We start from the raw sequence: 19,973 nt of genomic DNA on the forward strand, positions 1-19,973 counted from the left end.
GTGCTATTTTAAAAGAGAAGCAAATTCTAAATACTACTGAATGTTAGGGAAAAAAACATTAAAATTAGAGTTTGAAAACCATTAAAATTCAGATAAATTCAATAATAATCTAATAATAATAATCAAACTTGATTCTATAGGACTAATAATATCTATCACTTTAAGATTTATAAAGTACCTGAAAAATATTATCTCATTTTATGCTCACAACAACACTTTGAGGTTATTATCTCATTTTAAAGAACCTGAGGTGGAGGAAATTTAAATGACTTGGCCTGAGTAACAGCACTCTTGCTTGACTTAAGGCCTTCCTGAATCAGGAAGTTGTTCAGTTGTTTTTCAGACATGTCTGCCTCTTCATGATCCCAATTGAGGTTTTCTTGGCAAAGATACTGGAATGATTTGCCATTTCCTTCTCCAGTATGTTTTGTTGTTTAGTTGTTCAGCCGCATCCTATTGCTCGTGACCTTATGGACCATATCGGGCTAATATTGCCATGGGGTTTTCCTGGCAAGGACACCAGAACAGCTTGCCATTTCCTTCTCCAGAAGCAAACTGGGGTTAGGTGATTTATCCAGAGTCATGCAGCTAATAAGTACTGAGGCAGGATTTGGATTCAGATCTTCCTGACTCCGGCTCAGTATTCTACCCTCTGAGCCATCTGGCTGTTTGAATTCAAATCTGTATTGAGACACTAACTGTGAGATTTAACATCCTTCTGCTCCAGCTTCCTCAATTGCAAAATGGGGATAAAAAATACCAATTCCCTTGCAAGGTTCTTACAAGGAGCAAATAGGATAATATCTTTAAAGCACTTATTAGCATAGTGTTTTGCACATAGTAGCCACTCTATAAATGCTTATTCCCTTCCATTCCCTTCCTGACTCCAAGTCCTAGCCACTGTACAAACTTTCTGCTATTGGTAATAGAAAGGTGGTGAACTACAGGCATGGAATGGTGCATATCCGTCATACAGGGGCTGTGTTGGTTGGTTTTGCTTAACTGTTTTTTCTTGTTATAAAAGAAGAAAAGTTTTTTGGGGAAGAACAGTATTATTGAGAAATAACTGTGGTGAGAAAAGCAACAATAAAACCCCATCAATACAATCTTTTTTCTAATCGGAAAATTTTGTGATTTTACCTGAAAACTTCCTTCAAGAGCTTTACTTTATTATCAGCATATCTTTTAGTACTTGAGTCATCCAAGAAAGCTCGGGCATATGCCAGAGGGCCGGCATTAACCTATACAAAAGAACAATGCATTTAAGATTAATAAAATAAAACGGAATTTGGCATTTCCCCCATGACACCATACAAAATGCTGCATAAACTATCTAGATTTAATGTGAACCTTCTAAATGCTGAGACATGTCTACACAAGCTCATTCAGTGCAATCATATTTTAAAGTATTATGTGCACGTGAGTATTATATACACGTGAGCTATAATCACTTTAAGATATAGTTATCAGGATAACTTGGAGCGAAGGGTCAAGAAGATCATAAACTATTCTGTGCTGGAGAACAGCAATCCAGAGGAGCCCGTCAGTGAAAGCTTGGCGTCAACTTAAGAGATCAACGGTCAGAACCTATTTTCTGTGGTCCCAGCCTAGCTGTTATTTTGGTAGACTCAGCAGAAACCTGATTTTACCATTTTTATCACTTCATCCTTCCTTCATTTATCAGATCATCCTTCATTTAAGCTTTCATGTAAATCTGGAAACACTTCATACTTTCCCTGTATTTTTTGCCTTTAAGATAGTTCCTCAGATGGACACTCCTGTTACAGATGCCCAATGACTGCTCCAATGACCTTCCTTATACTCCCTTTCTGCTTCAGGGCTACAATTATGATAATCAGTAGAGTCCCTCTTATCACGGGCTTTGTTTTTCACCAGATAAAGAAGCTGGCTAGATGCCATAGTCACAGAATCATATGTACAGCTAGAATGTTTGTCACAGTTAATTGCTAACTTGTTTTGACACATACATTTTTCATATTCACAGAGAAATTGGAACGGTTTTTCTGGAAAGTGAAGATTCTTTTTTGTCTACTAAGCAACAACATGTGACAAGGAATCTAAAGGTAAAGAAAATTATGATTGGTTTAGAAATAAAAGGAAAAAATAAGTACTGTAACCAAACAGGTTAAAAAAAAAGGGCGGGGGGCGGGGAGGGTATGAAAGAGATAATAACAGTGTGGCCTTGGGTCATACACTTTTGGTCATATCAAGATACAAACTTTTGCCTCTTTTTGCATTCCAGGCTTAGCACAATGTTTAGTACATAGTACACATTTAATAAATGTTTACTGATTGATTATTAGGAAAAGGAAGGGAGAAATTGTTGCTACTAAAAGAGATATTGATGCTTTTTTTTCCACTGGGAAATACATTTTAGATAGCCACAACTTCTGATTTAAGTTGCTTGGAGGCCAGAAAGAATTCATGTAATATCTGAACTCAGATTTAATGCTACGTAACCAAAGAACTCCAAATTCATGTCAACAATCATTTATTTAGTGCCTACCATGTGCCTGGCATTGTGCTAATTACTAGGGTTGCAAAGAAAGGCAAAAATATAAAAATAAAAAGTAAAGTAGTTCCCACTTAAGAAGCTTGTAATCTAATGGCAGAAATGATGAACAATATATAAACAACTATATTATTTGTCTTTCTATGTCCAGAGTGGGGAACTCCTTTTCAGGAAAGAAGAAGGGGATTCATCAGGAAAGATGTTCAGTTCTGAACATGCTGAATTGAAATAGATCAATCAGGCCTCTGGGATAGAGAAACTGGAAGTTAATAAAGGGGTGATATGAGTAGATTTGAAAATTATCATCAAGGATTACTAAATGAACCCATGGGAGCTGAGATTTCCCAATGAAACAATCTAAAGGGAGAAGAGAAGAGGGTCTGGAGTCTTTCCAGTACTCACAACCTGGATGAAGATCCTGCAAAGAAGCCTGAAGGAATGTTCTGACAAGAAGAAGAAGAACCTGGAGAGAGTATATTCACAAAAAGCCAAAGAAGAATGTGTGCTACTGCACAGAGTGATGGCAAGATGATCAACTATGATAAGATTAGCTCATCTCAGTAAAATACACAATGATTGCAACAACATAATTTTAAAGAACACACTATAGAATGACTGGATAAATCATAGTATATAAATGTAATGGAGCATTATCATTGTATAAGAAATGAGGAGCATACGGATTTCAAAAAAGCCCAGAAAGCTACGTGGAGTAGGAGAAGCAGGAGAACATTGTACACAGTAACAGCAAGATTTGTGATGATCAACTATGATAGACTTAATTCTTCTCAGTAATACAGTGATCCAAGACAATTCAAATACATTTGGTATAGAAAAAGCCATCCACATCCAGAGAGAGAACTATGGAGACTGAAGCATATTATGTTCACTTTTTTTTTCTTATGGTTTTTCCCTTTTATTCTGATTTTTCTTTCACATCATGACTAATATAGAAATATGTTTAAAATGAATATGTATGAATAATCTATACCTGTCTTGGAAAGGAAAGAGGTAAGGAAAGGAGGGAGAAAAAAATTTGGACTCAAAATCTTACAAAAATGTATGTTGAGAACTATCTTTACATGTAATTGGAAAAAAAATAAAACACTGTTAAGTAGGAAAAAAAGAAGGAAGAAGAGAGAAGGGAAGGAGAGGGAAGAGAAAGAAAAGGAAAGAGGAGGTCAGGAGGAAAAGAAGAAAGAAGAAAAGAAGTGTTCTTGATGTCAAAAGCTCCAACAAGATCAAGAAGGGTGAGGACTGAACAGGAGATCATTGGGAATTTTCAAGAGAGAACTTTTAGTTGAAGGATGAGATCAGAAGCTAAAGTACAATGAGTTTAAAAAAAAAAAAAAGAAAATGAGAGGAGAAAGTAGTAGAGGCACCAATTACTAAATGGCTTTCTCTCTCTCTCTCTCTCTTTAATTATAGCTTTTTATTTACAATATATATGCATGGGTAATTTTTTAGCATTGACAATCGCAAATCCTTTTTTTTCCTACTTTTCCCCTCCTTCCCTCCACTCCCTCCCCCAGATGGCAGGTTGACCAATACATGTTAAGTATGTTAAAGTATAAATTAAATATATGTATACATGTCCAAACAGTTAATCCATGGCTTTCTCAAAGAATTTAGCCACAAATTACAGAGATAAAAGATGCTATTGAGGTAGGAAGATAAGATAGGAAGATAAAAATGACAGATCACTTGGGGAGGAAAAGAGATAATTGGTAGATAGCCTGATGTTTCTAGAGAGTAGGGATTGCTTCATTCTTTGGATCTGTATCTCTAGTGCCTGGCACAGTGACTAGCATACAGAGGACACTTAAAAATACTTTTAAACTCACTGATCCTCCTAGTGTCAGAAGAAAGTAAAGAAGGTCCCCAAGACACTGGGAGGACCTCTTGTGTAGAACTTATAGACAGTGGACAGAATACAGATATGTTTCAGAAGGCGGCAGGCACAGGTTGCAAATCACAGCAAAGAAGGGGACTTCCAAGTGAATGAGATCCCAGATACATTTGAGAGAGAAAACTTTCCTACTTAATAGAGGCAAGTATGATGCTATGGGTATTAAATGCTGCATATATTGTCAGATATGATTGCTATATTAACTGGTTTTTCCTTAACTATTTGTCCTGGTTACAAGGAAGGATTCTATGGCAGGGGATCAGTTTACTGTGAAGTAACTGTGTCACCCCTGGAATTTTTTATTCCATACCATGACTTTCTTGCTTTCCTCCCTAACAAGATCAAGTTTGCTATGTTGTATTTCGATTAGCGTCTTGATTCTTTTAGTTAAATAGGATTTAATATCTCTTCCCTATAAAATAAAAATCATGCAGAGAATAACAGTCCATTTGTATTTTGATTAGAGTCTTGATTCTCTTGGTTAAATAGGACTTAATATCTCTTCCCTATAAAATAAAAACCACACAAAGTACAGCAGTACATTTGTAAGAACATATACTTCTGAGGGACCACCAAGATTTTAAGTATGACTTGCCCTCTGTTGGACCTCCTGGACCCTCATCAGACCTGAAGGTGGATTTATATAGAAAAAGGGTCTCCCTATGTTACTCCTCTACAGGATCCCGAAGGTCCTTTTTCAGTGTTTTCTTTCCATTCCTGTCCTTAAATTATTACTGGCTGAGTAAATTCTTACCATTGTAGACTCTACTCTTAATAAGATTATATTTGTAAACACCTTGGCATGGTGTCCAGCACATAGTAGGTATTTAATAAACATTTCCTGTCTTTCTTAAAAAAAAAAAAAAAAAAAAAAACCCTTTTCTTTCTTTTTAGAAAAAGAAATAGATTTGAATCCTCAAGGCCTAGTAAAGTGCTTTAAACAAAGCAGATTTTAATCAAAGTTTTTCCTTCATTCATTTAATACATGCATTATTTTCATAGGACTAGGGTTTAAATAAGTAATTCTCCAAGGCTAGCAGCCAATCTGCCTTCCCCAGATAATCCCACGGTTCTGTGCTGTCTTGTGTGTGTTTGTGTGTACTTGAATGGATATATGTGGTATTTTTTTTTTTTGCAAAAGTTAAGAGAAACCACTTTCTCTTCCATTTTGTTGTAAACATTTAAAATAAAGCAAGCTGCCCTCTCACCTGAACGCTGACACTGCCCTGTAGCTTTAACTGAAGTTTGATCATATCCACTTCAGCTGAGGCACACAGCTGCCTGAGCTCAGCCACCTTCTTACTCATCTCATCAATGGCCACCTCAATGGGATTCAGATCCGTATGATGCTGGTACATCACAGGAATGCGCTTCTTCACGTAAGGGAAGCAGTGGATTGCTGATGGAATAAAAAGAGATCACACAGAGTTATGGAGTTTTCCTGCCTTACAAAATCACTCCCACTACTTTAATAATAGAGGGGAAGCACTTGGAACACAAAGTTTTACAAAAGTGAATGTTGAAAATTATCTTTATATGTGTTTTGAAAATAAAGAGCTATTATTTAAAAAAACTAAATAAAAAAAATTGGGTTCTAATCTTTTTTCCTCACTCCCACTAACTTTGCTAGTGCTGTAACTAAGCAGTCACAGCCTCTTATTATTTTAGTTTTTTCATTTATAAAATGGGAATTATACCATCTGATTCACTTAACTTAGAGTTTGTGAACTAAGAATATTCTCAAGACAATTTTAGATGTGGAGAAGACATATGACTCAGTAATTACTGACTTCTTAATAACCATTTTATTACTGTTATTAATACCATTCACATTTTTTAATTCCTTTGGAATCTTTACTTCTCTTATACATTTTAAAAATCTCTAAGTGGCTTTAAAATTGAGTGCTAGGACAGAAATCAGCTGCTATTCCCAAATTCATTTCCAAGTGTAGTAGTTATTTTATCATCAATGAGAAGAGATTCCAGTAGAAATTCTCACAGACCTAGTCCATTTTATTCCCCTTTCATTCTCATCTTCTAGCTGGATCTCATTTTGTCAGGTTTTATCCTATACTTCTGTAGGATCATCTTTCCCTCCGTCAAAAACGTCTGCTTTGTCAAGTGATTTTGTTTATACTCTTCCATCTTGGGAATTGTCTCTAGTTGACAAGCCAACCAAATGTCCTCTGGTTGAGTAGGTTTGGGGGGTTTCTGGCCAACCCAACAAGCAAGTTTGGGGTTCTTCTGGCCATCCAAAGTTATTACTTTATGTTAATTAAGCTTTTCTAAGAGAGAGCAATGACTCAATGTCTTTGAAAAGGACAAAGAAAAAGGCAAAAATACAAAATAGTTTTATTGGTTTTGGGTAACTTAAGGAAGCTAAATGGCACAGTGGATAAGAACACATTAGATCTGGAATAAGGAAAAGCTGAATTCAAATCCTGCTTCAGACCCTTGCTAGCTGTGAGATTCATCTCAACTAACTTATTAGGTGCAGAAGACTCCAGGAAAACCACTTAACCTTTTTCACTCTGGTTTCCTTCTATGTAAAATAGTATTAATAATAGTACCTTACTCCCAAAGTTGTTATGAGGATCAAATGAGATAACATCAATATATAGACATTACATAGTCTTCTGTAAAAAGAGAAGATGAGGGATGGTACAAAAAACATAAAATAATTGGGGACTCAGCATGGGAGTTGGAGTTGAAATGTTGTGTATAGCTGACACAAAACAGGCTTGGAACATAAGCAAGATGGGGAGATCCACAACTGTAAGCTTGTAGTAGATGTTCGATTAATATTAGGAGTTTGGTGAAGAGTGAAATTAAACTAGTACAATGAAGTATTCTCCTTCCTTCCTCAATTAGAAAGCTAAAACACAAGACAGCCATTTATTGGGAATTGTTACCCAGTTTCGCCTTCTATATACGGGCTACTTACTTTTTCCATTCATGACCCTTCTTTTCCCCAACAAATTTTATGTTACCCTTGATATAGAAGTATATAAAACAGGTATGCAAATTAAACATTTACTGAGAATAAATCATGATTTTTCTGACTGCCCAATTCAGTTACAAAATCCCAAATTGGGATGGGGGGAACCACAATTTAAGAAGTTGGGCTTTAACCCACCACACATATTTTTTCTCTCTGTATTGAAGGAAGAAATACATCCTTTTGGTGTCTCATTAATAAAGGCTGAAAGATAAGGACAGCTATTACAACTCTCAGATGGCTATAGGATATTTCTGTTACAGTAGAATAAACTACTGTCCTTCAGATAATGTTCCCCATGCCAAAATTCATGAATGATGCATTTTAATGGAAGAATCAAAAATTCTGACTTTGGCTATCAGTGAACTGTTTCCTTGTAGGATGAGAAATAAAAATGCTTGAGCAGCTATAGTAGTTGCAGCTGTAGCTGAAAAATGCTGTTAGTTGATAATTTCCATGGAGACCTCCCCTTCCCCCCAAGACCTTTCCCAATGTAGTAATTCTGTCTAACAAAGATTTCCTGGCAAGGCATGCATTTCTGTGGTTGCCATAGTAACCCGGAAGAAAGGAAGAGTCTATTTACATATAGGATTAGATACTCTAATTATGGGGGAAAAATTTAAAGGAAAAGAAATTTCTCATTATTGCAGGGGAGGGGAGGAAGGAAAACATCATTCTAAGAGGAATGGGATATTTCTTGAAATAGGCTATTCTGGTATGGTTATTTAAAATCAGGTATAAACCCCAAATTTGAGAATTGAGTTATTTTATAATAAGCTTCGCACCCTCCTTTCTAAATTCCCACTAAAGACTATGCTAGAATGGTGCTTGAAGTCTAAATGGTATCCCCCAGAGCTGCCGTGTTATGAATTAGTTTAGTTAAATTAAAAGTGATAGCTAAAGCTGTTGTTTAGGTAGTATTTTAAGGCTTGTGGCACCTTGAATACCTTATCTTGAATATCCTCAAAATAAACAAAAAAGTACTAAGACTCTGATTTATACCCTCTACAAGACTGTAAGCCTCATGAGGGCAATGACTGTATCTAACTTAAACTTTAGTAACTTCCCCAATGTCCAGTGGAGTGCTGCTGCACACAAAAGTGCTCAACAAATGGTTTTTTAAAAAATAAATGCTAATTTATGATCACGATAAACCTGCATTTCTATAGCATTGTAAGTGGGTTCCCATTTTATAAATGAGGAAAACTGAGGCTGGGGAAAATTAAGTTACTTGTTCTTGATCATACCACTAGAAAGGCTGTGAAGGAGAATCTGAATCTGGGTCTTCTGAATAGAGAATGAGTTTAGATAAATCTGATAACTGAGATCTGTCCTAATGTCCAAAGCTCTCCTTTTTACCCCATGTTAGCGCTAAATATGAGCTAGAATGTACCTTCCTCACCTGGAATAACATCCTTTATACTCCCTCCCTGGCCAGCTACCTTCTCGTGGTCTCCTCTCTCTAGCTAGAACCTCTGGACCAGAACTCTAGAGACCACAAGAATCGATGTACTCGGCTTTGGAACTCTGCCTTGGGTTTAAGTTATCTTGAATAGGAAATGAGAGTGTAAACTCACTTACTTTTAGCTCTCCCCAGGGTATGCTTATATAATCAAAACAAAACAAGCATTTTAAACTGCCTACTGTGTACAAGACACCAGCTAAAGGCTTTACGAATATTATCTCACGGGATTCTCACAACCATTTTGGGATGTAGAGATTACCCTAATTTTATAGTTGAGGAAAACTGAATGCTCAGGGGGCCACATAGCAAGGAAGTATCTGAGGCTGTATTTGAACTCAGATTTTCTTAACTTCAGGCCCGGTACTCAGTTGTTCCTAGCTTTCTTGCCACTACCTGTCTTACCTCTTCCAACAGAGCTAAAGTAATCAAATCAATGATTATAACTTCCTTTTTTTTAATTGTTAAAAATTTGAATTGCATCATGAATTTGCCTGTCATCCTTGCGCATAAAATCTCTGTATTGTTCTAATTTTAGTTTATGTTCTGCTGAAGTGAGCACAATTATAGTGTGTAGAAAGGACACAATAATCTACTACATGTTGATTTCATTCACTAGTCATGTGATTTCCCTCCAATAAAAGTCCTTCCTTGATTTCTCCTAATAACTGTAAGTTTAAGTATAAAGACTATATTATTATGTATATTATTTGTATGTCATATATGAATCACTAGCACCTGGCACATGGTAGGTCCTAAAGTACTTTTTGATTTATTCATTGATTTTCCTCATCATTGATTGCTGAATTAGCTGCACTAAAACAAAAAATAAAAACCACTAATGCAATGACTTCTTGGAGATAAGAATTCTACAAACTCTAGATATCACTGTGGAAATAATTGTTCAACAGGGATTCAAGGCATTTATAAAAACTGATGAATGATTTTTCATCACAAGCATTTTTTCATTGAGGGTGAAAAACAATAACTACATCTTGTTGCCAGCTTCAAAGTCTTCCATCTCTCTGTCCCTTCAGTATTCATCTTCTTTTTTTTTTCCTCACTACTGCTTGCAGACCTTTATCAACTAGGCTGGTTCACTGAACCATTCATAAATCTGTGAATTCCATAAAGTCTTTTTTTCCCCAGGGAAAGAAAGCTTTACAAGGCAAATGGAATGGATTCAATCAACTGCAACCAGAAAATTTATGCACTTTCTTGTCTGATATTTTGGTCCATTTTGCCCAGAGTTAGTTAGTATAAAAATAAATCAGGTGAGAGATGAAAAAGTCTCTCTCATTTGATACTCTATTCAGCAAGTCCGTTGGTGGCCCAGGAATGATAAATAAAAGCTCCACTAGAAAAGCATAAAGCCTGGATTAGAATTTAGGATGGAAAATTGAAAGGCTTTTATAAAATTGAAATTTGAGTGCTATATGTGAAGACAAAATAAGAATTTACTTAGAGTGTTAAACTAAGTTTTATTTTGGCAAAAAGTTCATTCATTCATTCTAAAGAAACCAAATTTCCCTCTCTCAAGCATGTAAAACCTGAACAAATATTGATAAAACAATAGGATTTAATATACTCTATAATCTATTAGAAAGCACAGTGACATCAAACTCTTACACACAATAGTTTCTCTCTTCATTATATCTTAATGATTAGAATGTTCAATGCCTAATCAATAAATTTATTTTATAATTAGCCAAACGATTTTGAGCATATGTGAAATTATGCATAGTGCAATATCTTGTATACTTGTAGCTCAGCTGTTTCTACTGTATGTGATTCTCTGTGATCCCTTCTGGGGTTTTCATGGAAAATATACTAGAGTGGATTTCCCTTTTGATGGAATTCCCTTTTTAAAAAAAAAAAACAAACTCATTTTACAGATGAAGAAATTGAAACAAAAAGGGCTAAGTGACTTGCCCAGGATCACACAATAAGTATCTAAGGCTGAATTTGGACTCAGGTATTCCTGACTTAGCCCACTTTGGATCTTAGCTGATGGTTCCAAATAGCAGTAAATTGCCTTACAATACATTTGACAAATCCAATGGTATGTATATACTCTCACGGAGTTGAATCAGCACTAGCAGAGAATTATGGAAATGGCCAGTTTGGGAATCTAAGGTCTTTACTTCAAACAGCATATAAAAATTACTTAATTCTCTCTGAGCATTTAGATTCTTCACCTACAAAGTGAAGATAAATTGAGGATCTATATAATCCTCTCAATTTGAAAATGATTATCCTAAGTAGTTCTAGGAATCCTTCAAACACTAATGCACCAGTGGTTATATAAATGCCAGGTAGTCAATATCTGGTTCCAACAAAAAACTAAGAAAAAAACACAATACTGTTTTTACCCTCTTTCAACCTAAACTAAATATTTCCCAGATAATAATGGAAAATCCATACCTGTCAATATTGTACGTCGTTTGCACTGTTCTTCAACTCCACCCTGTCGTTTACCACTCTGAGTAAAGGGCATTTCAAACATGAAACGGCGGATGTTATGAGTTCTTTCAAATTCAGTCTTCCTTTCTTGCAATTCCTTTTCATCAAAGAATGGGGTTACATGTGTCACTTGGATATAAGCATACTTTGAATCTAAATCCTTAGAATTGACCTTTAAATGAAAAGAAAAAAGGCAGATGAAAAATACTGAAGAGAAAATAATTACTTTTCCTTTCCCCTGAAATGCCCTTTATAGATTTGCTTTGGAAAGCAAACATTTAGCTTAACATTATTTGAAGTCCACGTATAAAATTCATACCTTCTCCACTATAAGCACCCAATTACTGAAAAAAGGAAATGTAACAGTTTTATTTCTCATTATCATGTAATTTACTAATTAAATTAAATTAAAAATTAAAATTAATAAAGATATATGTATATACATAAATGTTTTAAAACTAAACCTAAAAGCTGAGAAGAAATTAAAGCTAGATAATTTTAATAGGAAATCAAAGACATTTTACTAAGTGTTTTAACTTTTAACACTAAGACTATTTTTTCTGATTACATGTAAAGATAATTTTCAGCATTCATTTATGTAAGATTTTGAGTTCCAAATTTTTCTACGACCTCCCTTCCCTCTCCCCTCCCCAAAAGAGATCCAATATAGGTTATACATGTATAGTCATGTTAAACTTATTCCATATTAGTCATGTTGTGAAAAAAGAATCAGGACAAAAGGGAAAAACCAAAAGAAAGAAAAAACAAAAAAACAAATTTTTAAGAGTCAAAATACTATGCTTTGATCTACATTCAGATTCCAAAGTTCTTTTTCTGGATGCAAGTGGCATTTTCTATCATAAATCCCATTAAGTGTTTTTGAATTATTTTTGATAAATCTTTATTGTATTTAAAGCACTTTTTACCTTCTAAGTCAAAAGAAAAGAGAAGAGGATGAGGGAGGTGAAGTGATTGTGTGGGCTTGGGTAGAGAGACAGAAAATATTAACAATTGTAATAGTACAAGAACAAAACAGAAAAGTAATAAGAAGGGCACAGATTTAATGGACTCAGATCCTAATGAACAATTTCCCTATTCACAGATATAATGAGGGGATTAAACATTTTTTTTAAATGATAGCTTTGCATTACACTTTTAAGGAAGAAAAATATTATATAAATCCAAAGAATTAAAATAATCCAATTACTTATAAAAACCAAAGCCTTTACTCTCCGGTATATTGTATGACTCTTAAAAAAATCAGATTAGTATTTCATATGCTCACACATTTTCCTCTTTAGCAGAGGACTTTTTCTCTTATCATATGAGAAAACCAGGAACTGTCCACTAGGAATATATTAGACATCATTGCCCATCCTCTACTCCTTTGCTTCAGTCTCTGATGTACTTTTACCTTTTACAATTTAGATATATATATCTAAGTCTCCCCCCATTCTTAAAAATCTTTCATTAGATCTTATTACTCTCTCAGGCAACTAACTTACAACTCTTTCTGTTACTATCTGTACATTAAATCAACACATAGAGTGACTTGTTAAGGATATGATATTGGAAGGATTAGAAAAAAGGTGGTTGTGTGAAGAGACAGATTTGGTTCGTTTCTTTAGGGGCAATATATATGGATTGAAAAAGAAAGATGAAAAATGTGGAAGAACTTTGAAAATAAGGTTACAATGACACAGATAATCCCCATTAACCAAGGCCAATTTAATAGTTTTGATGTTGGGAATATTATTCCTAAAATCTATGGCATTATCTTTTTGGGGGCATTATCTTTTTTGGAGGTATTATTTTTAATAAAGTTGACAATGGATTTGCTGAGAAGAAGGGAATGAAATATTAAGACATAAAACATGACTTCAAACTTATTTGTAACAAGTAAGATGTTTAATAAAGAAAATGGTTGCTATTGATGGCAATGGATATGGCTAGTAAATAGAAAGTATTTAATAAATATTTGTCAAATTGAATAACAAGATTTTAATGTGAAAAGAATGAAGGAATTTGTGTCATTTCCTGGGTGAGTTTTAGGCAGTACAAGTATATATAGTTGGAGATGTGGCTTTAGGGATTGAGAAGCTAGTCTTTAGAAATAGAAACCAAAAATACAGACAGAAATTAGACATTTTCTAAACTATAGGCTAGAGATATTGAAGCCTTATAAAATATAGTTTCGTTTTAAACAAAATAAAACAAAATCAATAGTACTATCACAATCATCCATGTGTGCTCACTCATACCTTGCCAGAATCTTGGATCATTTTGACATTTTCAGAACCAAATTTATCTGAATAAAGTTTTAATAGTCTCTGAGAGATTTCTGACAAAGGTGTCAGTTTAGGTTCTTTGTAAATATACTCCTTTCCATCTTCATCTTCAAAGAATCCCTGTGGGGAAAAGTAAAATTAGGACTGTTTTCAGCACTCTCATAGCTCTGGTTTATAATAATCCAGACAGTGGCTTTTTTGTTTTTTATTTTAATGTTTTACAAACAGCACTTTCAACACTTGTTGTTAGGATTCAAAACAAAAATTAACAACTCAAAAAAAAAAAAAAAAAAAAACCTTATACAGATAGGCTTCCTGAAGGGGAAAAAATGTGAATAATAGAAAAGTCTGGGTAGAGGAAGGGTGCAAAGATGAAGAAACAACACAAAATTGCAAACATATTTGAAGATGGTGTCATCATGTACTTGAGTGTAATTAAAGGTCTGGGAATCAAGACCTTTTCTCATTCAGCTGGAGTGACTAGGTTCATCCCTGTTTCACATTCCCAGCCTTCATCCAAAAATGGTGCCATTGTCTGTCAGTTTCTCATACTGACTTGCAAAAATTTCCCAATTAATTTTATTTACATTAGATTTTATAGGATAATTTTAAAAAATTCTAGGAATGGAGAAGGGCAAATATGTTACAAAGGAAACATTATACCAATTCTCTTACATATAATTAATTTCAAAACTATTTAAGTCTGTCAATGTAATAGCAAGATATAGCTATATTATCTCCAGTTAACATCTGTTTGAGAGTCACTCGGTTGAATTCAACAAAATGGCATGAGAAGTGAAACAGGATGAAAAATTTAAAAGCCAAATATCAGTTAATATTTGAAATGAGTTAAAAAAAAAATTCTGCCCCAAGATAAAATAGACAAAGCAACAGAAAGAACACACAGAAAACGTTCAAAATAAAACAAAACAAGGCAGGCTGGACTGAACAAAAATATTCACATCAAACTAGGGATTGAAATGCAGCCACTCGACTACATTGCTTGCTTTGTAAGCATTTACTGTAATTACCTCCACATCTGTCTCAGTGTCTGTAAACTGGTATTGCTATAAAGTCGTGAAAGACAACAGAATAAATCGAAGGTTATATACTGCTCATAGGAATGCACACTTCCTAAATACATGGATGACAGTTTATATAATGGAACAATGTTAGATACTTGTAGGTTAAAACTCAAATTAAATGACAAAGAACCCTTCCTCATGGGCTCTCTGAAACATTATCATGGTCAATCTACTGTGGAGATATTATATTACATAAAAATGAAGATGTACACAAGGGCATACACAAGGGCGGCCAGAATTTCTTAATTTTTTTGGTTTAAAACATGCAATACAGATGTATAGGACACAGGTGATTTATTTCTGTAAATGGAATCAAATGTTATGGTTTGAAACTAGGATGACTAATAGATATACATACAGGTTTGAAAAAGCAACTGGCAAATCACACAGAAACACCAAAGATGCCGCTCAATAAACATTCTTAGGAATGTCTTATGTGGGAAGAACTTACCGCTGCCTTAAGAAAGTAATAAAAGAAAAGACAGGAAGAAAAAAGCAGAAAGTTTACTGAGGAAGATCAGAATTATACCAAACGTTAAATTTAACAGATCAAAGGAGAACTGCATTATATAAAGAATTTATATGCATGAAACAGAATAAGTTGCAAAACACAATCATGTAAACGTTTTCACAGTATTTAATATCATTTTTTAAAAGGAGAGGCTTTGCTCACCTGCCCAAAGAACGCCACTCTGAAATATGTCCCCAGAAGTCTCTTGCCCGTATGCATAACTTCTGTGACTTTGCTGTATGCTCGATGGAGAGTGTCATATAGATGAGCTAGTCTCTAGAAATATGGAAGAGAACAGTTTCCTTTATATTTCCCACTCAATTTTAAACTTAAAAAGAAGAATCCTCTCTTTTTAGCCCTCTTCTCTTAAAAAAAAAAGTGACAAGAAGATGGAGAATAAATGGGTCATTTCAATTTTTAAAAGCAGACAAAGGGATTCTCCCAGCAAAGCTATTTTTAAAAATAGAATTCTGTGGGGAAAAAAAATTAAATTAAGCTAAAATATTGACAAATGGATACTTTTCAAACAGAAAAGCAATCTCCTTTTCTTATGATATTTGCAGCAAATTATAAAAGAAATGGCCAGATCTCTACTTACTCATTAATTGGAAAAAAAAAAAAAAAGACATTTAAAGATAAGTAGATATTAGTTTTATCAACTCAATTTCTTCAGAAAATTTAAAAGCAATGTCCTAAATTCTAATGTGCAATTCACTTACAAAGGATTAACTTGTCTAAACTAAGATATAACAGATAAGTGGCACAGTGGATATAGTGCAGGGTCAGAAATCAGGAAGACTCATCTTCTTGAGTTCAAATCTAGCCTCAGGCACGTCCTAACTGTGTGACCTTGGGCAAGTCATTTAACCTCTGTCTACCTCAGTTTCTTCATCTATAAAATGGGCTAGACAAAAAAAAAAAAAAAAGGCCAATCGCTCCAGGATTTTGGCCAAGAAAACCTCAACAACTACAAAACTAAGATACAGTGAGTCAATACTGGATTACTAATTGCTTGAATATTCAAATTATATAAAAGAATATATTGCTTTTAATTTCTCAAAATAGTAAAGTAGAATAAATAATATGGTTTTGTACTGTCTATGCACAGGAATTTTTCTTGACTTGTTGACCTAGCATTCTCTTCTACCCACGGTAGCCTGCAGAAGACCTTTGAATATGAGATATTTAATTATTTCCCTCAAAAGAAGGTAGAAACATAAAGTCCTATTTAGGATATGTTCATGATTGAAGGCAAATCATTTTCAGCATGAAGTAGAGAGCTAGGAGAGTTATAAACAAAGGCTGGATGGGAAAGCTTGATAAATTTCTTGGTTAGAGTTTACAAACATTCAATATTTTGAGTGGCAAGGGGAAGACTTCTGTACAGAGGCCTAGGGTACAGAAAGCTCTATTGATATAGGAAGGACGTTCAGAATGGTTACTAGATGCTTAATAATAAACTTAGTGGGTGTTTATTTACATGCTGATTTTCACAGAAGGCAGAAATGTAAATTTTTGCAAATGGCAGAGGAGAAAGAGAGAGAAACAACAATTAAGTTTCCATTGAAAAACCTGTCTGGGTACTCTTTTTGACACATGTGCTATATGAAGATGCTGCCAAACCCCTGTTCTATATCTTCCAGAACCTTGCAGATCTTCATATTTTCATTATTTTGTTATAAGTTTTCAAAAATCCAAAACATGCATATTCAAATATAAGTACAAAACTACCTTCCAAAGTAAAATAAAATTATATTTAAATTAACTGCCATTTTGGATTTTCCATGTTGCTGCTCTCCTTCAGTGGTATGGATAATTGCAAGTTGACTATATGGTTCCCAATTTCAGCAAATTAATTTATTTCATCTACTTAAGAGCCACATATATTTAAAACTTTAGACAGTGAAATAATATCATTTCCATTTTTTTTTACTTTTTTATAAAAAAGAGAGGAAAATCAGAAAATTCCTACTTCTAAGAAAACTTCAAAATTATGTAAAGCAAGAAAAGGAAGTTTGTCAGACAAATATTATGAAAAGTAGAAAATCTAATACAAGGTACCTCAAAATCTCTCCGTTTCTCATAAATGGGAATTATGAGTTTATAGATGTCAGCAATCAACTCGTAGCGTTCAGCCTTCCAGAGCCCATCTGCACACTGTTCTAGCAATTCCATCAATACGTCCTAATTGCAGAAAAAAGATAATTGAAAAATAAGGCAATTATCAGTGAAATAATTTATAAAGAAGTGTAAGTTGAATGATAGTGTTAAGTACATTAAGGTTTCCTTGTTGGTTAAAAGTTAGCCTCCATCATTCTGTCAGGATACATTTTTCAGATGCTTTGCAAACATTCTAAGAAGGAGTTAAGTAACACAGCTCAGAATGGGCTACCGTGCGATGACCATGATTATCTCATGAAGGGAACAAAATTGTCACTGATATTTTGCACGCCTTGCTGGGGTCCAGGCATCCACCGCTACTCCTGGCTTGCTTGGACCATAACCTCCTCCTCCTTTCCTCCCAGGAAGTTGTACACTGCTCCTGGATCCCTTGGCTTTGACAGTTTAGCCCTTATCTTGGTGGTACTGAGGCCTCCAAGCCAGTTCAAGTCTGCTTCACAAAATGCCATCCTACCTCCCTTTCAAGCTTCCCTTTATGGGATGTTTTTGTCCTTTAAAAGAGAAGCTCTCTGAGGGCAGGGACTATCTTTGCTTGCTCCTACCTGTGTTCTTAATATTTAGCACAGTGCCTGGCACATGTTTTAAAAAAATGCTTCATTTATTTATCCATTTGCAAAGCATTTGCTTTTGGAAGCTATTTCCTTACTCCATGATGGTAGAATAACTATTGCCTTCAAAAAAAAAAGTGACTTTTTGTGAAGATGAAATGGGAGTGTAACCGTATGGAGAATTAATATAAATGGTCTCAACAGATAATAAAGATAATTTTATAATAAAGAAGCAATGGAAAAAACAACAAGAAGAATGACTCAAATAATGAGTAAGCAGAAGTTGGAATTAAGTAAGCAAAAGTCTGCAGATTAAGAGGCAGCATAAGTGTCATGAAGGCAGGTGTTGAAGTCATGAAGACTTGGGTTTGAGGCTTACTTCCTTTATATACTAGCTACGTGACTCTGGGCAAGTCACATAACCCTGTTTGCCTTGGTTTCCCCATCTGTAAAATGAGCTGGAGAAGGAAATGGCCAACCACTCCGGGATCTTTGCCAAGAAAACCCCAAGTAGGATGACAAAGATTTGGACATGACTAAACACTTCTCCTGAAGAAACTCAAGATCAAATTAACTTTTCTGGCTTTCTCTGCCCACTCCCACCTCCATATCCTGTAATCCAGTGACAGTGGTCTCTTTGTTGTTCCTCACACAAGATACTCCATCTCCCAAATCTGGGAATTTTTACCAGTTGTCACCTTGCTTGAGATTTTCTTCATTTCCAGACTTCCTTCAAATCTCACCTTTTACAAGAAGTTTTTCTCAGTATCCCACAATTCTAGTGCCTTCCTGTTGTCTCCATTTTACACTACATATATAAGTATACATACACATGTATACAAGTATTATATATTTATATGTAATATAAATAATATTATAAATATAACATAAATATATTCATACACATACACATATATATTCCATAGAAATCTGGTTTGTACATAATTGTTAACTTGTTATATCTTCCATTAGACTATGAGCTGCTTGAAAGCAGAAATAACCTTCTGTCGTTCTTCATGTCTCCAATGATTAGCACAATGCTTCACATATAGTAGGTGCTTAATAGATGTTTATTGATTGATTGACTTGTATTGAGTTTGTAGACCCCTAAAAACACCATAGCCTTTTCAAACAGTTATTATTTATTCATACATTACACTTTCTTTCCTCATTATATTGCTGAGATAAAACTATCAACTACAATCAATAAACAGACTGCTACCATATCTAATTAAAACCATATCTAATTAAAAACATTAATGTTCTGGATTTCCAGTCTATGTTAGCACATTTTTGCCTTATTCCAACAAGCATTTGTCTTTCATATGGAGATTTTATTTTTCTTCTGTGAGAAAATTGGGCTTAAGTGGCTTGCCCAGGATCAAACAGTTGATGTATATCAAATGTTTGAAGTTAGATTTGAACTCAGGTCCTCCTGAATCCAGAACCAGTGCTCTATCCACTGCTTCATCTAGCTGCCCCCATATTAAGATTTTTAAGTTTCTTACTTTTCACATATTTGTTTTTAGACTTAAATATACTTATTTACTGATTTGAAGTAATTGCTTTTTAAGAGGCAAGAAAGAAAGTCTATTGTAAATTTTTAATTTTTTTCTTTAAAAATTTAGCTTTATAAAAAACACTGTCAGAGCAAGACAATCTCTACCTCTATGACATCCTTTAGGTATACAAATCATAAAACTGCTATGTGCATGACTGAATCCTGGAATCAATGCTTATAAAAGGAGATCCAGATGTCTAATGGTTTTTATCATAACACCCATTAACTAATGAGGGCAAAAAAGTTACATATACATAGCAACCAATTGAGTTCCTAAATAAAAAGATGCATTAGTGTGCCTATTTATGTTCCACATATTTCCTTGTAGGAAATTTTTTAAAGAAATTTTTATAAGTGAAAGCTCTACTATGATCAAATTTGCCTTGTTCCCACTTGACTATGAAAAAGTTGAATAAAGTTCAAAGAAAATTATA

At 34.3% G+C, this 19,973-nt stretch overlaps 1 protein-coding gene and 1 pseudogene across 14 annotated transcripts in view; both read right to left on the reverse strand.

Annotated features, from left to right (window-relative positions):
- DOCK9 (dedicator of cytokinesis 9) overlaps positions 1-19,973 on the reverse strand; it is a 341,819-nt gene that overhangs the window by 4,834 nt on the left and 317,012 nt on the right. For 7 of the 14 annotated variants that reach the window (XM_051984046.1, XM_051984056.1, XM_051984055.1 and 4 more), the window contains 7 exons: positions 17,311-17,433; positions 15,412-15,525; positions 14,685-14,720; positions 13,627-13,773; positions 11,327-11,537; positions 5,651-5,841; positions 1,141-1,241 (listed from right to left, as the gene is read on the reverse strand). In XM_051984046.1, the coding sequence (XP_051840006.1) occupies positions 1,141-1,241; positions 5,651-5,841; positions 11,327-11,537; positions 13,627-13,773; positions 14,685-14,720; positions 15,412-15,525; positions 17,311-17,433 (923 nt within the window). The remainder of the gene's footprint in view (positions 1-1,140; positions 1,242-5,650; positions 5,842-11,326; positions 11,538-13,626; positions 13,774-14,684; positions 14,721-15,411; positions 15,526-17,310; positions 17,434-19,973) is intronic. The other 7 variants (XM_051984058.1, XM_051984052.1, XM_051984049.1 and 4 more) reach the window with 1 other exon arrangement.
- On the reverse strand, positions 9,369-9,464 carry LOC127558469 (uncharacterized; annotated as a pseudogene).

Source organism: Antechinus flavipes, chromosome 3, assembly GCF_016432865.1.
Source record: "Antechinus flavipes isolate AdamAnt ecotype Samford, QLD, Australia chromosome 3, AdamAnt_v2, whole genome shotgun sequence".
NCBI lineage: Eukaryota > Metazoa > Chordata > Mammalia > Dasyuromorphia > Dasyuridae > Antechinus > Antechinus flavipes.